General features: G+C 41.0%; 1 protein-coding gene across 3 annotated transcripts; it reads left to right on the top strand.

Moving 5' to 3' along the window:
- On the top strand, positions 1 to 24,802 carry LOC141780197 (extracellular serine/threonine protein kinase FAM20C-like). 3 transcript variants are annotated; one of them, XM_074655332.1, is made up of 15 exons: positions 1 to 136; positions 939 to 1,127; positions 4,217 to 4,395; positions 4,578 to 4,648; positions 5,654 to 5,756; positions 11,588 to 12,115; positions 13,184 to 13,365; positions 18,996 to 19,074; positions 20,774 to 20,866; positions 21,129 to 21,244; positions 21,379 to 21,559; positions 23,108 to 23,217; positions 23,986 to 24,067; positions 24,202 to 24,261; positions 24,496 to 24,802. In XM_074655332.1, exons 6-15 carry the CDS (start codon positions 11,589 to 11,591, stop codon positions 24,752 to 24,754), a joined length of 1,689 nt encoding a protein of 562 aa, XP_074511433.1. In that variant the 5' UTR covers positions 1 to 136; positions 939 to 1,127; positions 4,217 to 4,395; positions 4,578 to 4,648; positions 5,654 to 5,756; position 11,588; the 3' UTR covers positions 24,755 to 24,802. The 3 variants fall into 3 exon arrangements, with proteins under 3 accessions (XP_074511433.1, XP_074511434.1, XP_074511432.1); XM_074655333.1 differs by lacking the exons at positions 1 to 136; positions 939 to 1,127; positions 4,217 to 4,395; positions 4,578 to 4,648; positions 5,654 to 5,756 and adding an exon at positions 9,075 to 9,315; XM_074655331.1 differs by lacking the exons at positions 1 to 136; positions 939 to 1,127; positions 4,217 to 4,395; positions 4,578 to 4,648; positions 5,654 to 5,756 and adding an exon at positions 9,076 to 9,267.
- Positions 24,803 to 25,093: the final 291 nt, after the last annotated feature.

Below are 25,093 nucleotides of genomic sequence, written 5' to 3'. Positions count from 1 at the left end.
CTTTACACAAATTCCCTTTTAGGTATGTAAAATAACCTTTTTAGTTGTAACTTGTGCAGTGTCCCCTCCTTTGTCCAGCCTTGAGCTGGGTTGTGACAAATAAGGGGCTCGTCCGGGATCAAAATGAACCATTTTGGTAAGATGAAGTCTGAGCTTTGTGGTAACTTGACCTGGTTTGGTCTGTGTTGTTGCTACCTCCTGTGACAATTGGGGTTTGCAGACTCTGCCCTACTTGTTTAAATACTAATTTGGGTATGCATATATGAGTGAGAAGAATATTCTGGTCTTTTTTTTTTATCCAAACTGTGTTAGTCCATTGTGCAGTTTGGTTTCAGGTGTCCATTTGGTTACTGGAGCTTTCTCCCAATCTCTAAAAGTGAGTTTGTTGCAGCTTGATCTCAAAGCGGGTAGAGCTATATGCTCGGGATCACGTCTGAGACATTCTGCGGGGCAACTGCATAACAGGGACTTTCTGGACCCACTGGTTTCCAGTGAATAAAGACCCTATATTATAATTACCTATATTATTAATTGATAAATGTTTGTATATGAATTTTTGTATATATTTGTGTTTTTCTAAATATACATGTAACATTATGTTTGATTATATGTGGGATACTTGGGTCACTGGCGGTATCATGTGACTTATGTGACCAGAGCGTTTATCTATTAAGATGGCATCTCTGTGTAGATTTATTAAGTCTAAAGAAAAGCTTGTGCTCGAAACGTCACTAAGATGTACCAATAAATTGAACTGGAAAGGAGCTACAGTGTGCAGACCGTTTTTTCAGTGAATATACACCCCCCCCCCATAAGTAGCTGCCTGAAGACTATACAGTTGAGCTTATACCTGTCATGTTCTGCTCTCTAAGGTTTGAGTCTTTTTTCAGTTATTTCCTGTTATATTTTGGTATACTCACATTTGTGTCTCATTTCAGGTACTTCACTTCCTGCCGTCATGTGATTGTCTGCCCCGCCCTGATTGTTTCCACCTGTCTGTCATTAGTCCCGTTGTCAACTGTCCTCGTTATCACCCTCCACTCATTGTGTATTTAGTCTGTGTCCTCCCTTTGTCTGTGCCAGTTTGTCGTTGTGTTCAAGCCGTTTCCCCTTGTACACTCTCTGTGGTAAATATAGCTTTTTTTGTTTTTTTGACTTTGCCCTAGACATTTGTCTGCTTATAAAAAATTTACTTTGACAAATGCTTTTTGTGTAAATAAATACTGGTCCCATATGCTTCTCTCTATCATAACCAGATAGAAATGATGGGTGCTTCCTGACTATATGGTCACATGACAACAAATGTGCACAGTTGCCGAGAAACAGGGTGGCTCATCTTACCCCACTCTCCCCTGAGGCTTAGTTAGCGTCCTGTTTGTTAGTGCAACATCCCAATAAGTCAGAGCTCTAATATATTTGTACAGAGGACACACTGATATGAATTTGCAACATTTGTGTGGAGCAGTGAGCTAAACAACCTACCTCCAGCTATATTATCATTATTCAGCATAACTGCTAGTTAGTTTATTCACCATATTTGTGTAGAGCACCGCTTGGCTCTCATTACACAACCATCCTACATTACTATGTATAGCATCTGGAATCACATTTGCACACAGGTTACAGAAGAAATATATTCACAGAACCTAATCTAGAATTAAAATGATATATTTTTAGGGCTGTCAAAGTTAATGCAAATTTGTTTTAACGCCACTAATTTCATTAACACATCTTGCGTTTTCTTTGCTGTAGCGGCCTCAGTGTTAAAGCTAGTGAAGATACTGGCATCATATGAAACTAGAAAACCTAAGGAATCAACTGGTACCACCCATGTCACACTAGCTTGTCGCGAATGAGGATAAATAATAACTTAGGCTAAATTTTGGCAGGGAAAAAACTGCCGTTTTCAAAGGGGTCCCTTGACCTTTGACCTCAAGATATGTGAATGAAAATGGGTTCTATGGGTACCCACGAGTCTCCCCTTTACAGACATGCCCACTTTATGATAATCACATGCAGTTTGGGGTAAGTCATAGTCAAGTCAGCACACTGACACACCGCATATTTTTTCTGCTAAATGCAGTACCTGCGAGGGTTTATGGACAATATTTGTCATTGTTTACTGTTAATTAATTTCCAATACTAAATATATGCATACATTTGCATTAAACAAGCATATTTGCCCATTCCCATGTTGATAAGATCATTAAATACTTGACAAATCTCTTATTTTGAACAGATAAAAAATTTGCTTTTATTTTGCAAATAATCACGATTAACTATGGATAATCATGCGATTGACAGCGCTAGTTTTATAACATAATTCATGTGTTATGTCTTAGTCTAAAGGAATGCTGTGGTTGTGCTGTTTCATTTCTTTCTATTTGCCTTTCTTTCTTTCCTATTGCCTCACACACATATATTATACAACACCGATCTACAGCCGATGACAGATTGTCCCATGTGTAGCGACGCGGGATTAAATTACCCCACAAGCTGTCACCTTGAAATGGACGACGAGAGTGCGAGAGAGGTTATGAAAGATGGATGGAGTGAAGAAATGTAGACGATGAGGAAGATCAGAATTACTCTGTTGGGAGTGCAAGAAGCCTGGATTGCAGAGGCTTTATATGATTTTCTACTTGTATGAGTTATACTGTTTGTGTTCACAGAGGAGTAAATGTGTCTCCCTACACATTGTTGCTCCAACTCTAGTTAGTATTCCACGCGAGTTCCCTCCTCATGGTCTCACATCTATCTTGCCTCTCCTCCCGTTTTTTCTCGTTTCCTTCTCTTTTCCATTTGCATTTGTTCCTGTTTGTCTTTATTTATTGCTCTCACCTGTTCTGCTCCATCACTCCTGTCTCTCCCTCTCTCCTCTCTCTTTTGTCTCCCACCTCTTTCAATCCCAGCCTCCCCCTTTTTCTCCTCCCTTTCTCTCTCCCCAGATGAAATATGCATGCCCATCCAAGCTGGTAGTGTAGCAGCAACAGCAGCAGCCAGAGCCACAGGAGTCAATGCTTTCAAAGACTTCGGGCCTTCAGAGAGAGAGAGGGAGAGAGAGGTTGTGGGGGAGGAAGAGGAGAGGGAGTAGGCGGGAAAACGAGCGAGGAGGTGAAGGCAGGTGAGAGAAAGGAATAGAGAGATAAGCTGTGACAGAGGAGGAGAAGGAGTAGGAGGATGAGTGAAAGACCAAGGAGCCCCTCGATCACATCAAACACCAGGCAACACATGATGAAACGCCACACACACACACACGCACACACACACACACACGCACATACATACTGTAGGTTAAACACAAAGGGAAAAAACTACAGAGATACATCCCCTCCGGCATTTCAAACATCAGCTGACACACGATTAAAACCTTTGCTCTCTCTGTATTCCACACTCGCACACACCACCAAGAGCCCCAACATACTTGTTTTAAAGAGGACTTTTTATGCTTTTGTGCTTTTTCCCTTTTCCTTTAGTGTGTAATATAGTTTTTGGTTCATGTAAAAGGTCTGCAAAGTTACAAAGCCCAAAGCCCACGCCAAAGGGAGTTCCTCTCCCCCACAGAAATACTGCTCCTGAACTGCCGGAAACGCCTTGCTTGAAGTCCCGCCTTTTCTTCCGTAACGTGGTGATGTCACCAAGTAACACATTTGCATAATACTTGTTTAGCGGCTAGTTTGGCACGCCCTCAAACAAAGCTAGTTAGAGCGGAGCTGGAGCAGAGTCCGAAGAGTTTGGTTCGGTTGACCAATCACAACAGAGTGGGCCAGCGGACCAATCAGAGCAGACTGAGCTTTATGCGGTATGAAAAAGATTAACTGTTTTTTTAACATTGTAAATGTATGTATGTATCAAATCAAATCAAATCAAATCAATTTATTTTTGTATAGCGTCAAATCACAACAGAAGTTATCTCAAGACGCTTTGTATGTAAACATGTTCTAGTAGAAACCCAAAATACAAGCATGCACCTTAAAATTAGCAAAACTCTTGGACCCTTGGGTGCTCATGAGGCCATTTAAGCAGTTTTTACAACCAGCTACAAACACACAAACTGCATGTTCAGGATAGAACACTCGCTCTAAACAAGCATAATGCATTCACACACACACATTATGTCTCCCAGGCTTTCATCGGTCACACCGTCCACATGATCCGATCGGCCCTCCGATGTGCCAGATGTGATCTGAAATTCACTTTGTCTTATTATCCTAAGTTTGCACATCAGAGTCGCCGTCTGCCCGCCCGCCCGCCTGCCTGCTGGATAAAGCACACGCACGCTCCAATTAGGTGCCAAAATTCTGGGTTGTTTCCAAGCAACCTACATTAAGCTGCGACTGCTGTGAGGGAAAAACGGGGCTTCAAAGCTTTGAAGGATGTTTTCGCTGTTTCAATGTGAGTGTTTGAGTGTGTGTGAATGGGAGAAAGGCAATAAAGATTGGAGAGAGACTGTAGAGATATTGAAAGCAACACAAATTTTAAATATCTTGTGTTTTATTCCTTGTAATAAGATCTGAGCAGATTCACTAACAGGAGTGTGCCTTCATTGATCTTTCTTTTTGGTTGCTGCTGTTCAGCGGCTGACCCAGAAGTGACCTCGGATCTCCCTCTGGAGGAAGAAAAATGTAAAAAGGCGGCAAATCATAAGGTATTACATAACGCTACACTACAGTTAATCATATGTCTTGCACTGATGCTTTCATTATGCCTGTGCCCCGTGTAACAGTATGTCCTTTACTCAGTATTACAGCCCTCTCCTCCATTTATTCACCAACTGCTGAAGCCCTTCACTTAGTTGAGGTCTCTTAAATGCTCTTTGCTGGCACTGCTCACCATCCTAATGTGTTTAAAATCAAACGGTGACTGTGACATATCCCCTCCATTACCATCATTTTCAGTGAATCCTGTCACAGCCCTGCTCCCGTAGATACTCACTAAGGCATATCAATCCACGGCTGAAAATAGTCCCCAACAAACACTCTATTTACTCCAATTTGTGTAACTTTGTCTAAAACTACAGTTCCCGGTTGTTTTAGGAAATTATTTCTGTTGAAATATGATGAAACTATATATTTTGTCGTTTAAAGCAGTGATTCTCAAAGTGGGGTCCGGGGACCCCCAGAGGTCCATGGCACTCTGCCAGGGGGTCCATGAAATAATTTGCTATAAACTACAATAATTGTGCTTTATCATTATAAAGTACATATCTACAGATGTGGACAATTTGCACCAATAAAACAAGCATATTGTGTCCATTACTCCCACCCACTTAGCTTTGAGCCAATAGAAACTGTGATATGATTGTGACACGTCATGTCAATCTATCATGAATCAGTCACGTCACTTCATTCAGGGCGCAACGATCCGTTCCTGCTGCTGCTTAGCTTAGCTTATCAGCCAGCTAGCTAGCTGGTGAGCATGGAGAAGCATTTGAGTAAGGCCAACATCATACACTATACAAATAGTTCCAATGGCAAAAGTACAAATGGTAGTAAGAATATGCTTATCTGTGCTAACCTTAATCTCAGGGGGTCCTTGGAACATTTTCTCACCTGTAAGAGGTCCCTGGCCCCAAAAAGTTTGAGAACCCCTGCTGCTTTAAAGTTCTCTGTGTGTGTTGTAATCCGAGTTTCTCTGTGCTTTGTTTACATAGCCGGGCCGGCTGCAGTTCCCCACTGGCTAGTTTACGGCCGCCGCTCTGCACTGCGCTCATGGACTACTGAAAGCGTATCGCCCACTCTCCGGTTCCCCCACAGGTAAACACTGTTAGCTCTGTCAGCACTGTTGCTGTTGTTTACACTGTTGCCGCTGTTAGCACTGTCGGCAGTGTTGCCGCTGTTTTAACTGTTAGCGCTGTTAGCGCTGTTAGCTGCGAGCCGCCGGCTCAAGCCCCAAGGAAGTGCAGCGGGCTTTGAATCAAATGTTCCTAGTGGCCGAACGGTGGAATTACAACTTTCCGTGTCCATCACGTGATGTCATTGGGCCCAAAAATAGTTCTTCCCATAGACTTACATTGGGAAAGAAACATCTGTAAATCAGAGAATACTTTTTTGTAGGTAATATAACTCATAGGAATGAATGGGAGCCCGCGTACAACGCTGTATCCAGTTCTCTTTATATATCCATGCGACGGCTCACCATGTTGAGAGCCAACACGTCATCCCAACTCATCATATACTGATGCTTTGTCAGACCCCTCGGCGTCACTCTTTTTTTCAGTCGCATCAAAGACATGCTTAATGTTGTTCAGGCAATAAAACCACTATAGTGAGGTAGTAGAAAAACAACACAATTGGGCTTAAAATGACCATGTTTGTACAGCGAAAATTACATTGATCATTGTGAACACGGGACATGAACGAACAGCTGATTATAACGTGATGCACGGGACATGAATAGCAGTCTCCTGAAGACTTGCGTTTGTTGGACCCATCCACCTCCACTAAGATGCTAAATGTGCCTTGTGTGTTGGATGCCGACGGCTGTGACAAAGCGTCAGTATTTGACGCCCTGGGAATAAGAACGGGCTGTGAGAGCTGTGTGGAGGCAATAGATAATGCTTTAAATTCCGAATTTAGCACCTTTAAGCTTACTGTAAATTATTTTTTTAGTACAGTAGCCTACGGCTTTTAGCTCAAAGTACAGCCTTGCAGAGCTAGTAGCGTGGCTGTAGAGACTTGTTGTACTATTGTATAGCACTCCCTAATATTATGCAATAGTACACAATATGCAAAACTGCTCCAAACACTACAATACATCCAAATACATACTCAGGCACTCCTCAAATTTGCTGTATGAAAATGTATTGAATCATGACACCGCTGTGAGTGACACATCAGACCCTGAGTTTAATGAATCATAACAGCCCTAAACCATTAGTTCCATTTGCATTATTCAAATTTAAAACTGCAAGGGCATTATCATCATGATGAATAATTAAGATAAATTGATGCTGTCATGCATTTACATTTTTCCTAATTAATTAATAATTTGATTTAATTTATTATTTTTATGATTTGATTACCTCTCTCTCTCTCTGTGTGTGTGTGTGTGTGTGTGTGTGTTTATATTGCAATCTCATTTGTGACATTTAACTGTTGTTTACATGTAATGAAACACTCTCCGAGGCTACATATAATACCACAGTATATTGCCCCAGTTTTGAAAAACATCGGCTCCACTGGGACATGCTGCAACATACATAATGCATTCTCTCTCTCAGAGCGAAGTTAGCTAATTAACAGAAACATATAGTCGGCTAATTAGCAGTATGCGAGAAAACGATTTTTCAACCCTCGGAGGACAGAAAATACTGAAAGTCAGAGAGAAGGATTTAAAGTCATAGCAGGAGACGTAATGGATGGTTTATGATAAAAGGGGCGACGGAGGAAAAGAAGAGGGGACAGGTTCAAAGAGAGACTGTGTTAAAGAGATGAATATTTGATTTAATCTGGGCTCCTTTAGAATATGAATCCATTACCCTGCATGTTTCCCTGTGTGCACCACAGTTTGTAACAGAAGATCCAGCTCACTGCTTTTGACATCTACAATTTCATTGAGAAGCCTATTAAAGCAAACCATTGTGCTTAATTAAAAAGAGATGCCATGAACTCATAAAATGAACACAGACCACACCGAGTATCCTTTCAAAAGTTAAAACCAGAGAGAGAAATCATTAAGAGGAGAGAAAAACTCTAGACACAAGGAAGGCCTCACAACACGAGACTAAAGAAGAACCAAATTTGGACAATATGGGGTTAAAGGAATAGTTCGACATTTTGGGAAATATGCTCATTTGTTTCCTTACTGGGATTTATAAAAGACATCACCCTTGTGTCTATACTGTAAACATGAAGCTACTATGAGCAACCAGTTAGCTTAGCTTAGCTTAGCATAAAGTCTAAAAACATCCTGGCTCCATCCAAAGGTAACAAGCACATCTAAAAATCCCTGATTAACATGTCACAAATGTAAATAAAATTGGCACATTGTGAATAAATGAGGGGTTATGTGCTGGACTATTGCTGCATTCACGCAATGTTGGCAGAATGAACAGGAAAAGCACCCTTTATTCTGACCTGGGAGTGTCCTCGCTAGTGGGCAACCTTCGGGGAAAAGTGAAGCCAATGCAGAAGTGCCTTGAACTTGCATTCTTTCTAACAGCCAGCAGGGAGCGACTCCTCTGGTTGCAAAAACAAGTCTGTTTGTATAGAAGTCTATGAGAAAATGACGCTACTTCTCACTTCATTTATTACCTCAGGAAACATTGTAAACATGAGTTTATGGTCTCAATCACTAGTTTCAAGTATTTTTCAATACAGCATGATGTTCATTTAGTGAATTATGGTCCCATTTAGAGTCAAATAGACCATAAAGCAGGGTATGCTTTAGGGCGTGGCTACCTTGGGATTGACAGGTCGCTATCACGCCGTTGTCCAGTCTCAGAGTTGTCCGTGTTTTTGTTTTACAACTTTAACTCTTTCACAGTGTGTTTTCAGTTCATGAAAGTTAATTATTATTTTGGTAGCCTAAAAATGTCTTAATCAGCGTTCGGTTGTACTTCGCTCCAACCTCTCGTGTCACTTCTGGTGCCAAAAAACCAAGATGGCGACGGCCAAAAACCAAGGTGGCGATGGCGAAAATGCCGAAGTCGAGGCTTCAAAACGGCACTCCACTAACCAATGGGTGACATCGCGGTGGCTACGACCACTTCTTATATACAGTCTATGCTTCACACATTTTTCCAAGGTGGTTAGGCCTTTGTGCTAACCTTGTAGTCACACCAGATGAATTGCCTAAATTAGCTCCTTTTGTTGTTACATAATTGTAGCAGTTTGTACCAAGTGAAATCACATACAAGCAGCATATAGCATTTATTTTGATTTGACTGCCAGTGGTATCAACTCTTATTTAATTCTCTGCAAGATAACAAAGAAGAACATTGCCAGGAAATGTCAATATGTTGCTTTAGAGATAGATTTCAGTGCTACTCCATTGACCCTACCAACCATTTGGCACTATATTGTGATTCCCTACCTCTTAACTGTGGGTCACGTAGACACAGGTCACCGCAACCGCAACAGTCCTCTTACTGTTTGGATTGCAGTGACCGCATGATAACAAACAAACAGTCTTCCTGGGGGAAAAAACAGGACAAAAAAGGGATAGAAATGTCACCGAACTGTGAATATCTACCTCATTAACAGAGGAAGGGGAGCGGAATACAGAGAGACAGGAGAAGAAAAAAGGTTTTGAAGGGAAAGAGATGTAAGTAATTCCTCCAGCCTGATGGTGCACACAGGGAATATGGGAGCAGTGAGTTGTTCAATAATGTATCGATTTTCTTGATGAGCTTTTTTTTCTTTCTTTGAGGATTTGTTGTAAATGGTTATCTGACAGTTTTTTTTAATAATCCATGCAGTGTGAATGTATGTATGAATGCCTGTCTCTCTGTCCATCCACCTGTCTGTCTGAAGGAGTGTTTACTCTTCTATATGTTTGCTTTTGTGTTTGCCTTGGGTTTTGCCTTAGTTTTGCAGAGAATAATAGCCTACTAAATATGTATAAAGTAAAAATGATGAAGTGAAGGGCAACTGTTTGCCCTTATAACAGCTGCAGAGCCTCCAGTTTACTGAAGAATAAAGGATGCAGAAATGTAATTAGCACTTGTGTTCCTAAACGTCCAATAAAGTTTCAATCAGCCTATATGTTTAAACTGTGGAGGACAAAGCAGGTGTTTAACTGCTGCTGGATTGCTCTGAAAGAGGGATGTTATTGTGGTAGTTTGTGCACCAGAACATTTGCAAAATTGGGTTTTGTGAACGGTGCTAGTGTGTTTAACTGGTAAACAACCGTGCACACAGCACCACCTGCTAACGTGGCTCGCATACTAAAATGTTTAAGCACTGACAACAGCCAGTGATGGTTCGCTGCACCATTTGGGATCATCATTTTTCATTCCGTAAGCTATTTACAGCACTATGCCCCATATTAATTAATTTTTTCCACAGATGTTCAACAAAGACAGCAAATTTGTAGACTGTGTCACAAAGGTTATGGATGTGTATTCTGTGGTTGTTTTGAAGTAGTCATTTTGTTGGTTTTAGCCATGCTAGCAGTAGATCTATGGATGGCAATGTCTCCACCACTTTGGTCCACACTGAAATAGCCTATCTCAGCAACTACTGGATGAAATTGACATGAATATTTTTTACTGAGCTTCATGGTCCCCAGAGGATGACTCTTACTGACTTTGGTGATCCTCTAGCACTACCATGATGTTAATGGTTTGCCATGAGATTTGCTAGCCTTCTGACATTGATGGCTTCCTCTGGAAGAAATGTAAGTGTGGTGATCCCTTAACTTTTAAATGTAATGTAAATCAGATTTCATTGTCACATATTGCATTGTACACAGCACAGCACACAGTGAAATGTAATCTCTGCATTTAACCCATCCTAGTATCAAGTGCCCTTTGCCCAAGGGCACCTCGGCAGTCCTCCGTACTTGGTCTGTGCGGGGACTTGAACCAGCTTCCACACTTCCTACTTGGTCTGTGCGGGGACTTGAACCGGCGTCCACACTCCGTACTTGGTCCATGCCGGGACTTGAACCGGCATCCACACTTCTTACTTGGTCTGTGTGGGGACTTGAACCAGCGTCCACACTCTGTATTGGTCTGTGCGGGGACTTGAACCAGCGTCCACACTCTGTATTGGTCTGTGCGGGGACTTGAACCAGCGTCCACGACTCCGTACTTGGTCCGTGCCGGGACTTGAACCGGCATCCACACTTCGTACTTGGTCTGTGTGGGGACTTGAACCAATGTTAGCATGCTGCTGTTAACATTTACCTCAAAGCATTGCTGTGAATTGACTTGACTTGACTTGACTGTGCCTAAGTTCAGCCTCACAGAGTTGCTAGCAGGGCTGTAGTCCTCTTATCAAATATTGTGCCTTAAACTACACCGTACCTGGTGTATGCAAGGCCTCTTTTAAAGGTGACATATCGCTAATGAGAATTTACACTTAAAGGTGCAGTGTAGGATCTGGTGGCATCTAACGGTGAGGTTGCAGATTGCAACCAGCTAAAACTTCTACCATTTGCCAAGCATGTAGGTCCGTGGCCGATGCGAAAACATGAAAACGTGAATGGCCCTATCTAGAGCCGTGTTTCGTTTGTCCCTTCTGGACTACTGTAGAAACATGGCGGCCGGCTCCGTGAAGAGGACCCGCTCCATATGTAGATATGAAGGGCTCATTCTAAGGTAACGAAAACACAACAACTCTTAGATTCAGGTGATTATACACTAAAGACAACATCCTTAATATGATATTCCATTTCTGCTAATAGATCCCCCTAAATGTTACACACTGTTCCTTTATCACAGCTGCCTTTGTGAGCAATTCAGTTACTTCAAAGTGGTGTTTTTCTTGTTTTGTCCACTCCTATATGTGTGTAGGAATGCAATGATGAGAAAATGTTTCGTCATGATCACATTTGAAGGGTTGGCAGGGCTCCTTGGTCTGTTAGGATTTTAAATATCTCTCTCTCTCTCTCTTTCTGTTGTTGCCTCTCTTTCCTCCAGCATGAGACAGAACCTGGGTCGATCCACCCGCTCCATCTATCTGACTCTGGCGTGTCTGTCCCTCGCTCTCCACCTCCTTCTGGCGTTTTTTTGTCTCTCTGTCCTCCAGACAGCCTGTGTCCTTCCCACCTCTTCTTCCTCCTCCTCTATTCCAAGAACAGACACTCAGCACCGTCAGTCCATCTCCCACTCCTCCTCTTCTTCAGCTGCCTCCTCCTCCTCACATAAGCTGCCAACGATCCCCCAGAATGAAGAGCATCACAAGCTGCATGCCAACCATAAAGAGAGAGACTCATTCAGTGATGCCACTGAGAGGGAAAAGACACTGATAGGAGGTGGAAAAGTGATTCAAAAGGTTAAGGGTCATTCTAAGCTGGAGGAGCTGTTTAAGCACCCGCTGTACAACCTGCCACGACAAGAGCTGCAAGATGATGATTGGCTGCTGAGGGTGAAGGCAAATGAACATGCAAGGGATAGTGAAAGTGAGGAAGAAGAGAGGGAAGACACCATTGATGATGACAGTCAATGGTAAGTGAAATATATGGAGAAAATAGATGAATCAATGTGTCAAATATGAACAACAAATCCTCTGGAAAAAACATGCTCTGAATCTTTATTAGCTCTCGTCTAGGTTTCTGAATGAATATCGGAAAGTGAAGCCAATGCAGAAGTGCCTTAAACCTGTATTCTTTCTAATAGCCAGCAGGGGGCGACTCCTCTGGTTCCTAAAAGAAGTCTGTTTGTATAGAAGTCTATGAGAAAATGAGCCTACTTCTCACTTGATTTATTACCTCAGTAAACATTGTAAACATGAGTTTATGGTCTCAATCACTAGTTTCAAGTCTTCTTCAATACAGCATGATGTTCATTTAGTAAACTATGGTCCCATTTAGAGTCGAATAGACCATAAAGCCTGGTATGCTTTAGGGCGTGGCTACTTTGTGATTGACAGGTCGCTACCACGGCGTTGTCCGGTCTGGAAGTTGTCCATGTTTTTGTCTTACAACTTTAATCCTTTCACAGTTTGTTTTCAGTTCATGAAAGTTGATTATAACCTTTTGGTCACCTAAAAATATCTTATTCAGTGTTCGGTTGTACTTAGCTCCATCCTCTCGTGTCTCCTCTGATTGCAAAAAAACAACATGGCAAAAAACCAACATGGCTACGGTCAAAATGCCGTACTCGAGGCTTCAAAACCATAGTCTACAAACCAATGGGTGACTTCACGGTGACTACGTCCACTTCTTAGATATACCTTCAATTTAGCCTCAAAGAGTGTCTAACATGGCTGGTTTCAGAATGGACTGTATGTTACTATATATTACTGTTATCCAACAGTTTCATGAAAAATGTACCGGAAAAATAACTTGAAGATATTTCCTTTTATCATCTTTTAGCCTTAAGGCTGTTGTTGCTTTGCAAAATGACGTAATGTGTTGCTTTAGTTGCTAAAGTGTTTTGCTTTGTATAGAACACATTTCAACCCTACAGTTTGTTTAATATCTCAGAGGAAAAACAAACTCTCTGAACTCAGCTTGATTATGACCTTCATTGAACAATTCCGCCTATTTACCACCTCCTCTTCCTCTGCCGAAGGCCGAGTGCCAGTGAGGAGGAGGAAGGCTACGACAAAGTCAGTTGGACGAGCAACACGGAGACCCACCCTCCCTGGCTACGGTTCCACCTGGGCATCTCTCGCTGGGAGCTGTACAACAGGAAGGATCCCAATCTGGCCCAGTTGACTCACTATTTGGCAACGCAGCGTGTCCTCGGTGCTGGTGAGCAAACGAGGGGGGCGGGGCTAACAGGTTAGAGGACAGATGGAGGAAAAGACTGAACCAGGGAGAGCCTCCAGAAACAAAGGAGAGATGTTAGAGGAGAGTGCACAGTGGATTACCAGTCACTTTGATACTGTCCCTTTAATCTTTCTATTGCCAGACACACTGGCACACAACATACTGCAGACATGATTCTTTAAATAATATTCAAGGTCTTCCAAAAACCTGCACAACCCACTCATGTGAAAGCACTTAAAGCTGCAGTGGGTAGAATTGGAGTAAATATGATTTTAAAAAAAAGTTATTTTTATAAAACAGTCACTATATCCTGACAGTAGTGCATGAGACAGGCAATCTGAAAAAAAATCATGTGCCTCTGTCTCCTCCGGTGCTCCTAATGGCATCTGCAAGATTTCACAGACAGGAGGAAAACAACCAATCAGAGCCGAGCTGGAGCCTTGCCGTCTCTGAGCAGCTGTCAATCACTCGCAAACTCCGATCAAATGATCAAACTAGGCAGCGCTGATCAAATATGAGTCAATATTCTGTTACTGTAATGCCTATTTCTCACCTCAAATGTTTTCAGAAACATCTTGTAGTGTACTGTTTAGCTGTCCCTTAAAAAAAAAGTTTATTTTATGATGTAAACTAAAGTATATGTTGCACCCTTAAACAGACATGACTCCATCTTCCTTTCGGCAACTTTATTCTTCCCAGTTCTGCATTGAAGTTGTCTTTACACGAAGCAATCAGAACGCTCGCACACATCAGTAAACATGCACGTTCACTCAATGTGACTCTCAACCCATCTCTACTGCGTTGACTGATGACATCACATCACTCTGAACTATGACCTCTCGGTAATAACATAAATCCAATAATATACATAATATTTGCAAAAATCGAAATACATTGAGATTAGAATATATTTCTCTTAGAGAACTTAAATCTATTTCAGGTCAATAAAATGTAAATTATAAAATATTTCTCGGTTGCAACATATAGTTCCAAGTATAATCCCAAATATACTTTATGTTATAAGTATACTAATATCAATGTGCTAGTAGTATACTTGTAAGTGTACTACTTCAACACTTCTTGGGACTAAATTGGCCCACCCGTTTAGAAAAGTATACTTTTAAGTATATATTTTGTACTGCAACTATGATGTGAACTATACTACAAATGAACTACGTATACTGTTAGTAGTTATATACTTGTAGCCCACTTTTTAGTTTATGAAAGTACGCTTTAAAGTATACTCTCAGTAAACTACTAGTTTAATAGTTTTTACTGCAAGTGTACTTGTACATTTCCTTTAAATGAACTTATAGTACTTATACTTTTCAGCATAAGCCAAGTATACTTGGACTTTTCTGTATACTTGTCGGTATAAGCTAAAGATACTTAAGTATAATTTTTAAACTACATCTCTGATAAGTACATAAAAAGTAAACTGAAAGCATGCTCTCTTACTTTAAGTTTAAAAGAATACTAATAGTACATTTGAATAAACTTTTTTTTTGTAAGTGATAAAATGAGAAAATTTGTGACTCGGCAGCCATGTTGAGATCAGTTGAAGAAATACCAAACACTGCACACCAGCCGGAGCAAACTTTCTCATTTTACAGCTAAACAGTACACTACAAGATGTTTCTGAAAACATTTGAGGCGAGAAATAGGCATTACAGTAACAGAATATTGATTCATATTAGATCAGCGCTGCCTAGTTTGACCGGTTTGATCAGAGTTCGCGAGTGATTGACAGCTGCCTCCTTTGAATGAACAGCCAATAGGAACTCTCTCTCTCTCTCTCTCTCTCTCTCTCTCTCTGAAATGGCCTGTGATTGGCCAAAGTCTTCCGTCAAGGGATTTTTTTCAAGCCTGAAAACAGAGCCATGAGGAGGTGCAGAAGTCTAGTTTTCTATCAGAACACTTGAATTACAACATGCTGAAAGGTTATAATGGAATTTTTGCTCAATGATGCCAAAAACATTCTGCCTACTGCCGCCTTAATTTATCCATTAACATATTAAAGATCTGGATGTATATTCGGCACCATATTTATGATGAAGGATTTTACTGGAACAGGGCTAACTGAGGAGCCAGTTATTAGTTCTAACTAGATTTTAATATGCATGACAGTTAAATTAGATGAAATCTTGCGTTTTTCATTTTCAGTGCCGCTATTTATCATAGTTTTATACATTATGTTGTCTAGTTGGGTTCAAGGCTACATAGATAAAACAAAGTACTTCACTTCAGAGCTCAGCATAGCTCACATTCAAAATGAATTTAGAAACGGACCTTAATCTTTACCCTGAATTGTGTGCTTTAGTTTAGTTCAGTATGATCATACAGATTCCTCTTGACACATTTACAAAATCCCACACCAGCATACAGATTCCTCTTGACACATTTACAAAATCCCACACCAGGCTTCTTTCTTATTTTAACTCTATTCCCTTTATACAAACAAACCAGTCTGTGGGCAAGCCAGAGGCAACTAGGCGTTCACTAAAGTTTTTTCTCTCAGTGAATACAGTAAACTGTGCCAAAGTTCAGATTTAGAACAGCGACGATTACATTTTTAGAAACACACATTCACACAGAGTTACACAATGTGAGATGATAGATCCTCAGGTGCACATAACTTAGGCTCACATTGACGCATGAAAATACTTTTCAGGCGCATTTACAGAAATAAAAGAGTGAACCCAGGAGGATTCGGCACACACAAAGTGGGTCACAAAGTGAAAGTTTGAAGAAGGTGGGAAAGCAAACATAGAAGGGGCATGTATTGTAGGCCATAAAGTTGTGTGAAATCCTGTGTGCAATGTGAATATCTATAATACATTAATCGGATGGTGAGACAATAACATGAACACTCGTACGATATATTGCAATCCCAAAAAAAACTAAATTTATAAATGTTGTTATGTTTTTGTTGAGGCCGTGTGCAGATTAAACGGAGTTTAAGAGGCTGTGGTTTGTGCTGTTGGTGTAGTACACTGCATCATACTCTATTGGACTAAACCAGGACTTTTAGAATTTAAACTTAGAACACCAACGCCCCCACATGCAAAATACAAAGTGAAGGTTAAAAAAGAAAGCGATTGATGTTTACTAAAAAACAGATCATCTTAAATCTGCACAAGTTTTTTTGATAAATATAATCCTCCCACAAATTTACATTATCTCAACACCCACTCACCCACACACACACAACTTCACTTGCATCAACACATGCTCATTTTGGTTTTACTCATCTCAGACACCCCGTTCCCGTCTTCTGCACGCCACACAATGAATAATGCATTGAGATTTGTGTTCTACGGTGCAGATTAAGCACTAATCTCAGCTACAGGCTGATTTGTTGTGACTGCTTCATCCCTTTTCTTTCATGTTTAACACTCACCACAACGTACATACCTTTTAGGAGATTCATTTTCTTTTAATCAGACTTCTAAACAGGTATTATAAATAAATATGAGAGCGTATGATTTATAGCTTTTGAATTATTTACAGGATTTGCTCCTACAAGCATGGCATACAACAACGAATGCAGTCTCTTCCTCTGAGTGTCTGGGACCTTAATGGGATAGTTCAGGTGTTTTTTGAAGTGGGGTTGTATGAGGTATTTATCTATAGTCAGTGTATTACCTACAGTAGATGACGGTCGGCACGTCTCCACTTTGGAGAAACAGACAGGAGTTACCGCATGGAAGCAAAGCGTTGTACTGCTGTGGACGGGGCCAACAGTAAGACGCCTAAAAGAAAGGCTCACCTAAAACAATCTATCAGTTTAAGTGTAGGCTATATTTAGAATATTTTCACTGCTTTACCATGCCGTCAGACAGCCCTTTCCGACAGGGAACTGAAGCCATTGTAACCATCTAAGCTCTCTTCAAAGCCACCAGACTCCATTGAAAAAAACTTGAATTTTACCTCGCCGAATGCGGGGGTTGCTGATCTACCGCAGCCCTGATCGGTTATTTTTTTTATGTTATTGTATGACTTTGGTGATTCTGAATTGACCAAAGTCACACAATAACACAAACAAACTAACCGATCGAGGCCGCGGTAGACCAGCAACTACCGTAAAATTACTGGTTTTTTTCAATAGAGTCTGGTTGCTTTGGCGAGAGCGTAGATGGATACGACAGCTTCAGTTCCCTGTCGGAAACGAAGACTGTAGCTGTCTCACGGCAAGTTAAACCGGCAAACATATTCTAAATGTAGCATACACTTAAAGTGATATAGATTTGTTTTGTTGGGTTTTTCTTTTAGGTGACAAAAATATGTTTTGCTGCAGTCATCTACTGTAGGTAATACACTGACTATAGATAAGTACCTCATACAACCCCACTTCAAAACACTCAAACTATCCCTTTAATATTTACTTGAAAGAACACATGGTTTGTTTTGACTCATTCACATTGCCTGGTCTGAAGTGAGGTTGAGGTGGCTCATGCTTTTTTTTGGATAAAATACTCCACTCCAAATGTGCCTCAATGTCCAATTTACAGATATATGGTAAAACTGCTACCAAACATTCACAAGAGACCTTCAAGATGACAATTCATGCATTTTGTCTTACTTTAAAGATGCATTATAGGAGCATAAAACTGCTAATAAATGCTGCATAAAACTGATTAAATCAATTTCATTAAGTATTTTATACAGGTTTTACTGCAGTAATGTATCACATGGAGGGATTAATGGCAGTTGGTGGTTTAACTATGTAATAGGCCACCATGTGGAGAAACAGGTGAACTGCACTGCATTGAACACATACCAAGTACTGTCCTCATATAACCCTTACACATCTTTTTCAAAAAATAGAATATGCAAGTTTATGTTTATTGCAGTTTTAAAGGGATAATTTGGGTGTTTTGAAGTGGGGCTGTCGAGGTACTTATCCATAATCGGTGTATTACTTACAGTAGATGACGGTCGGCACGCCCCCAGTTTGGAGAAGCAGACAGGAGTTACAGCACGGAACCAAACCAATGTACTGTTGTGGACGGGGCCGGCAGCAAAACTTATTTTTCGGAATATTTTCACCACTTTACCTTGCCGTGAGACAGCTATACAGTGTATGTTTTCAACGGGGAACTGAAGCTGTTATCTATTCTCTCGCCACAGCAACCAGATTCCATTGAAAATAACAGTAATTTTACCTCACAGAAGGCAGCGGTAGTCCAGCAACTCCCGTGTTCTGCGGGGTAAAATTACAGTTTTTTTCAATGGAGCCTGGTGGCTTTGGTGAGAGCATAGACGGATACAACGGCTTCAGTTCTGCATCGGAAAGGGCTGTCTGATGGTAAGGTAAAGCGGTGAAAATATTTAAAATATCGCATACACTTAAACTGATATTGAGATTTTTTAGGATAGTCTTTCTTTTAGGGTGGCTAAAATACGTTTTGCTGCCGGCCCCGTCCACAGCAGCACATCGCTTTCCTCCTGTGCTGGTACTCCTGTCTGTGTCTTCAAACTGGGGGGCGTGCCCACTGTAATCTACTGCAAGTAATACACTTAACTATGGATAAGTACCTCATACAACCCCACTTCAAAACACCTGAACTATCCCTTTAACATGCTCTCAATATTCACTTCATATCTTTCAGCTCAGAAGAAAGGAGGTACCCAGCTCAAACTGCTCCTGTCGTTCCCAAACTACGGACAAGCTCTGCTGAAACCCATGAAGTAAGATGCCACTGACCTGTCCTGATACTGACTGACTGAAAATAGAAATGACTTCATGCTCCGGTTCAGTTATGAAGACTGCTGATGTAGCAGTTGTGTACTCTCTCTTTGCGTTGTGTTATTAATGATGTCCACACACCGTCACGTTTGGCTCCAACTCGCCGTTTATTCTGATAATACAGAGATGATGTTAGATCTCCCACAGTCAGTCTCACAGCGGCAAAGCTTCTCAAAGATGCACGGAGACGGCACATGCAGACTGTTCACAAGTTATTTACATACAAGCTAACATTAATACAAATATAAAAATATACAACATGTACCTGATAATACAGAGATGATGTTAGATCTCCCACAGTCAGTCTCACAGCGGCAAAGCTTCTCAAAGATGCTAAAACAAAATGATATCAGTTGAAGTTGCTGTTGATTAGCCAGCTAGCTTTAACTAAGCTAGCAAAGTCACCGACAACGTGGCGTGTTCAACAAAGTACAATCAAAGAGGCAACTAATATCAACATTCAGCATTTTCTCTAGTACTTTGTAAGCTTAGCTCGACATACAATTTACAGAAACACAATTTTACCCATAAAAACAAGGCTTATGCTCTTTATATTTACGGAGCTAATTCAAAGTCAACCTACCACGGAGACGGCACATGCAGACTGTTGACGAGATGCGGGGTGCACCTGTCAAGTCTGCAGGGGCGCAGTAGAGGGCGCTAATGCTACGTACACACAACGGTCTCCATGGCAACCTCCATTATAATCAGATATCAGAGTAAATAATATATAAAATGAATAATAATAATTAAATAATAAAGTAAATAATATATAAAATGAATAATAATTAAATAATAAAGTAAATAACACAATATTGAAACAGATGACATATAATACATTCATTCAGTGTACATACATATAAACATATTAAGACAGAGTTAGTAATGGCAAGTGTAATCATTAACTCCGCTACACTGAATTGCAACTGGAGGTCAATCCAATCCAATCCAATCCAAATTTATTTATAAAGCACATTTAAAAACAACAAAAGCTGACCAAAGTGCTGTACAATTATACATAAAAACAACAAAATAAAACACTAAGACCAACTTAAAACCAACAGGACATTAAAATAATAAAAGAGTTAAGACCAATAGGAAAGGAAAAAGGATTAAAATAGTCAACTCTCATGCCGAGCCAAAAGCCAAGGAATAAAAGTGCGTTTTGAGGTTTGATTTAAAAACAGGCAGTGTGGGGGACAGCCCAACATGTGGGGGCAGAGCGTTCCAGAGCTTTGGAGCTGCAACTGCAAAGGCTCGGTCACCCCTGAGCTTCAACCTAGACTCGGGACAGTCAGAAGCAACTGGTCAGAGAATCTGAGTGTCCTTGATAAAAGATGTGGTTTTAAAAGATCAGAGAGATAGGTCGGAGCTTGCCCATTTAATGATTTATATGTTAATAATAAAATCTTAAAATCAATCCTAAAACACACAGGGAGCCGGTGAAGTGAAGCCAGAATCGGGGAGATGTGCTAACATTTACGTGTACCAGTTAAAAGACGAGCTGCCGTGTTCTGAACGAGCTGCAGGCGAGACAAAGAAGCATACCTAACACCAACGTAAAGTGAATTCCAATAATCAAGACGTGTGGTGATGAAAGCATGTACATTTCTGTTTTTTGTGTGTTTTTTTGTCACATAGACAATCCAGAGACGCAGAGACGGATGTAAACCTCTTCTACTTCTCCGACTTTGAAAGACACAATGCAGAGATTGCAGCCTTTCACCTTGACAGGTACAGAGCCTCTATGTCAGCAGGAAGCAGGCGTCCTGCTGGGTGGACGGAGCATTCTGTAACCACCAGGCTCACTGGCCAAACACTGGAATTACTCTTTCATGAAGCTGCTGTACAGCTTGTAGGGATATACAAGTAAATAGAAAAGAATAATAGTGTTTTACTCTTCTACTTTTGTTTTTTTTTCTCATTCTTTCTTTCAGCTCCTTTATTTTTTGCTGATGCTCTCTGTCTTCACCCTATAGTTTTCTTTCTTTTTCAGATTGTTGGGCTTTAACAGGATCCCTCCAGTAGTCGGTCGACTCATCAATGTCACCTCAGAGATCAGAGAGATTACCACTGACCACAGGCTGTCTCGGACCTTCTTCACTTCCCCTGGTATGTGTGTGCATGCATTTAGGTCAGTATGTATCCATGACTGCACAAACCTTCACCTGCACTACTTTGTAACACCAAACATTATCACATAGTCCGACCACTAAACTCCCACTTTCGTCTCTCTGGCTCTATAGCGGGGAACGTGTGTTTCTATGGCCAGTGTGAGTACTACTGCTCATCAGAGCACCCGGTGTGCGGTCAGCCACATGCGCTGGAGGTCTCCCTGGCCGCCATGCTGCCTGACCTCACCCTAGCTCCCCGCAGGTCCTGGAGGTCACCATGGAGACGCTCCTATAGCCGCAGCAAGCTAGCAAAGTGGGTACACTGTTGTTTAAAGGATTCAATATTGAAATTAATCTCATCACTAATGTTTACAGAATATGTATTATAAATTGATAGATTGATCTGAACTATAGACTGTATATAAGAAGTGGACGTATAGTCACAGTGACGTCACCCATTGGTTTTTATGGACTGCCGTTTTGAAGCCTCGAGTTTGGCATTTTCGCCTGCTTTGTTTCTGGCTGGCTGTCGCCATCTTGGGTTTTTGCAACCAGAGGTGATACGAGAGGGTGAAGTACAACCAACCGCTGAATAAGGCATTTTTAGGCGACCAAAAATGTTACAATTAACTTTCATGACCAGAAAACACACGGTGAAAGGGTTAGAGTTCTAAGACAAAAACACCTGCCCCCTGCTGGCTATTAGAAAGAATGCAAGTTTAAGGCACTTCCGCATTAGCTTCACTTCTTAGACCCAGAGGTTACCCACGGATTTGAAAAGAAAACACCCCCTGCAATAATCACCATCTTTATTTTATCCACCTGTATTTATAGACTTGGTGTTGGGCAGAATATTGGAAACACCTCAATCTGTATTAAACGTTACAGATTGTAATGTTTCTACCTTGTTGCTGGAGTTTACAGTTGAGCTGAGTATGTGTAGAATCGTGAGTCTTCACTGCCCTCCAGTGGTCTAAATGAAGAACTGCAATACAACATTAAATATGTGCCTAAAATACACTAAGACACTGTTATTTTAATCAATATAAAAATCAGAACTATAACTCATTATATTGTAATCATTACAAACAATAAGAGTAACATCAGTACTTTTTTTTACACACCCTGTGGAGTGAAACCCTGTTGGAGGACAAACGACAACATTTAAAAAAATTGTGGACACATTTTTCCTGTGTGTTTGAAGGCCTGTGAATCACAACAAAGCATTGATGAACTAAGAACGTTACTGAACTGACTACCAATAGATCAGCCAACAGTCTGTAGTGTCATCCTGCCTTTCTGCTCAGCTCAAGTGGATTATTTTAAGAACGTTATGCACAAAGTTTGTCATATTCTCTCTCCGAGGTCCTGATCCTGGGACCCCCCAGACAGGCAGGCAGGGCTGCAGGATCTGTCCGAGGTGCTCAAACTGATGTGCAGGATTTGATTTGATTGATTTGGCAACAAATGATGCTGTTATTGTGGCATTTATAGGTATTTTGTCTTATTTTGATAATCTTTTTCCTTATCTCAGGCTGCGGCTCTGTAACCAACCTGAGCTTATTTGAATTAGCACCTCATTGTCAGTCGGACCAAAAGACACTGAAGCATGCTGTATATTGCCTCAATAGATACTCAGTATCTTCACCCTAATAAACTCAATTAACCTACATCAAAAAGTCTCAGATTAACTTAAGTCAGAAAGGTTAAATAAATTCCATTGAGAGAAAGTCTGGATAGTTAACATTAGCCACCAAGGCAAACAATCCTGTTAAACAGTAACAAAATGGACAAAAAAAAACATCCTTACATTCAAACAGTATCTATTTTCTTCTACTTTAATTTGTACTGTTGTTCCCAGGTGGGAGAAGGAGCTGGCCTACTGCGACACAGTGAAACAGACGCCTCCTTACGACCACGGCACCAGACTGGTGGACCTCATAGACATGGCTGTACTGGACTTCCTCATGAGTCAGTCTCTACAGTTTAAACTTGACCCGGGAGTCAGTTGGTTTGCAACATACGGGGGCTTACAGGCAGTGTAGTGGGGGGGTCACTGACCTCTTTGTCCTCCTTTAAAGAGGACCTATTATGCTCATTTTCAGGTGCATAGGCCTACTTGTATTTTGGGTTTCTACTTGAACATTTTTTACATGCTTAATGTTCAAAAAAACGCTTTACTTATTCACCCTTTGTCTTTGAAAGGCTCTGTTTTTAGCTCCTGAAAAGCTCCGTCTGATCTGATTGGTCAGCTGGCCCACTCTGTTGTGATTGGTCAACCAAACCAAACTCTTCGGACTCCGCTCCAGCTCCGCTCTAACTAGCTTTGTTTGAGGGCGTGCCAAAGTAGCCGTTAGGCAGGTATTATGCAAATGTGTTACTTGGTGACATCACCACGTTATGGAAGAAAAGGCGGGTCTTCAATCAAGACGTTTCAGGCAGTTCAGGAGCAGCGTTTCTGTGGGGGAGAGTTTGCCGTGGACTTTGTGCTCTATAACTTTGCAGACTTTGTTCGTACATGCACAAAAAACTCTATAACACACTAAAGCAAAGGAAAGGAGGTAGTAAAAAACATGCAAAATGGGTAAATAAATTAGTAAACAAGAGTATTATCTCCCATGTTAATGCATTCAGGATGTTATCGTGAATTTCTATCAATATATGCCATTATTAACTTTATGTGTCTACAAAAATGTCTCTGACATAATTTAGATTAACGTTAATGTTTTTCATTTGAAGGCAACATGGACAGACATCACTATGAGACGTTTGAGAAGTTTGGCAACAAGACTTTTCTGCTGCATCTGGATAACGGACGGGCGTGAGTACCACGAACATCTGATGACAACAACAAACACAGGCTATAGTATAACTTATATCTGACAGCCAAATAAGTAAAGTAACATTATATTTATACTTTCTCCTGACTGAAATGTTGTTGATAATGTTTTCCAGGTTCGGGCGTCACTCTCGGGATGAGCCATCTATTCTAGCTCCTTTACAACAATGTTGCAGGTAAAACAAAACAAAAACATGTCTGTCAATGAGTGACCAGCACACTTAACAATGAGAGATGATGGGTGAAATAAATAGTCAGAAAGTAGTGGATAAAGTTGCAAGATGTAGTACAGAATACATTTAATTCAGAAGATGTTGACATATACAATTAAAGGACCCAGAGAGGGTAAAATTCTGGCTTATGTGGGTGTCAATATTTCTTTTAATCTTGCTCTCCACCCACCTTTGTAGGATCTGTCGCTCCACCCTCCTCCGCTTGCGTCTTTTGTCCCTCCCCGGATTCCGTCTGAGTGATGTCATGCGGGAGTCGCTGGTCCAGGATCCTCTGGCAGGCGTGGCCCCCCTCCTCTCTGAACCACACCTTTCTGCTCTGGACCGGCGCCTTGCAGCCGTCCTACAGGTGGTGCAGGCCTGTCAGGAACACCACGCAGATGTCATTTACAACGACCTGGAAGGATACGATCAAGAGTACGATCAACAGCCTGATTGAGGAAAAAAAATTAAATAAATGACAGGCCTATATTTGTCTCATACTGTATATCTGTGTGCATATTATTTTGTATGAACGCTTGATATCATTAAAGATGCTAAATGCAATATTGGGAGCATTTCTATTGCCTCCACACGACTCTCAACATGGTGACGGCTAAGCCTGTGGCTTGCAGCTTACAATGCTAACAGTGAAAACAACAACAACAGAGCTGACAGAGCTTTGCTACTCTATATCTTTACATAGACAATAGTTGTTTGCTGCTATGCTCTGGATATCTTATAGAGTGCCTTTAACGTCAAAGCTGGTGAAAAGGTAGCCAAACATTGATTACAGTTC

The sequence above is a fragment of the Sebastes fasciatus genome, chromosome 13, assembly GCF_043250625.1.
Source record: "Sebastes fasciatus isolate fSebFas1 chromosome 13, fSebFas1.pri, whole genome shotgun sequence".
In the NCBI taxonomy this organism is placed as follows: Eukaryota; Metazoa; Chordata; class Actinopteri; order Perciformes; family Sebastidae; genus Sebastes; species Sebastes fasciatus.
Note: the sequence above shows the minus strand (reverse complement) of the source record. Positions and strands in the feature narration are given on the sequence as shown.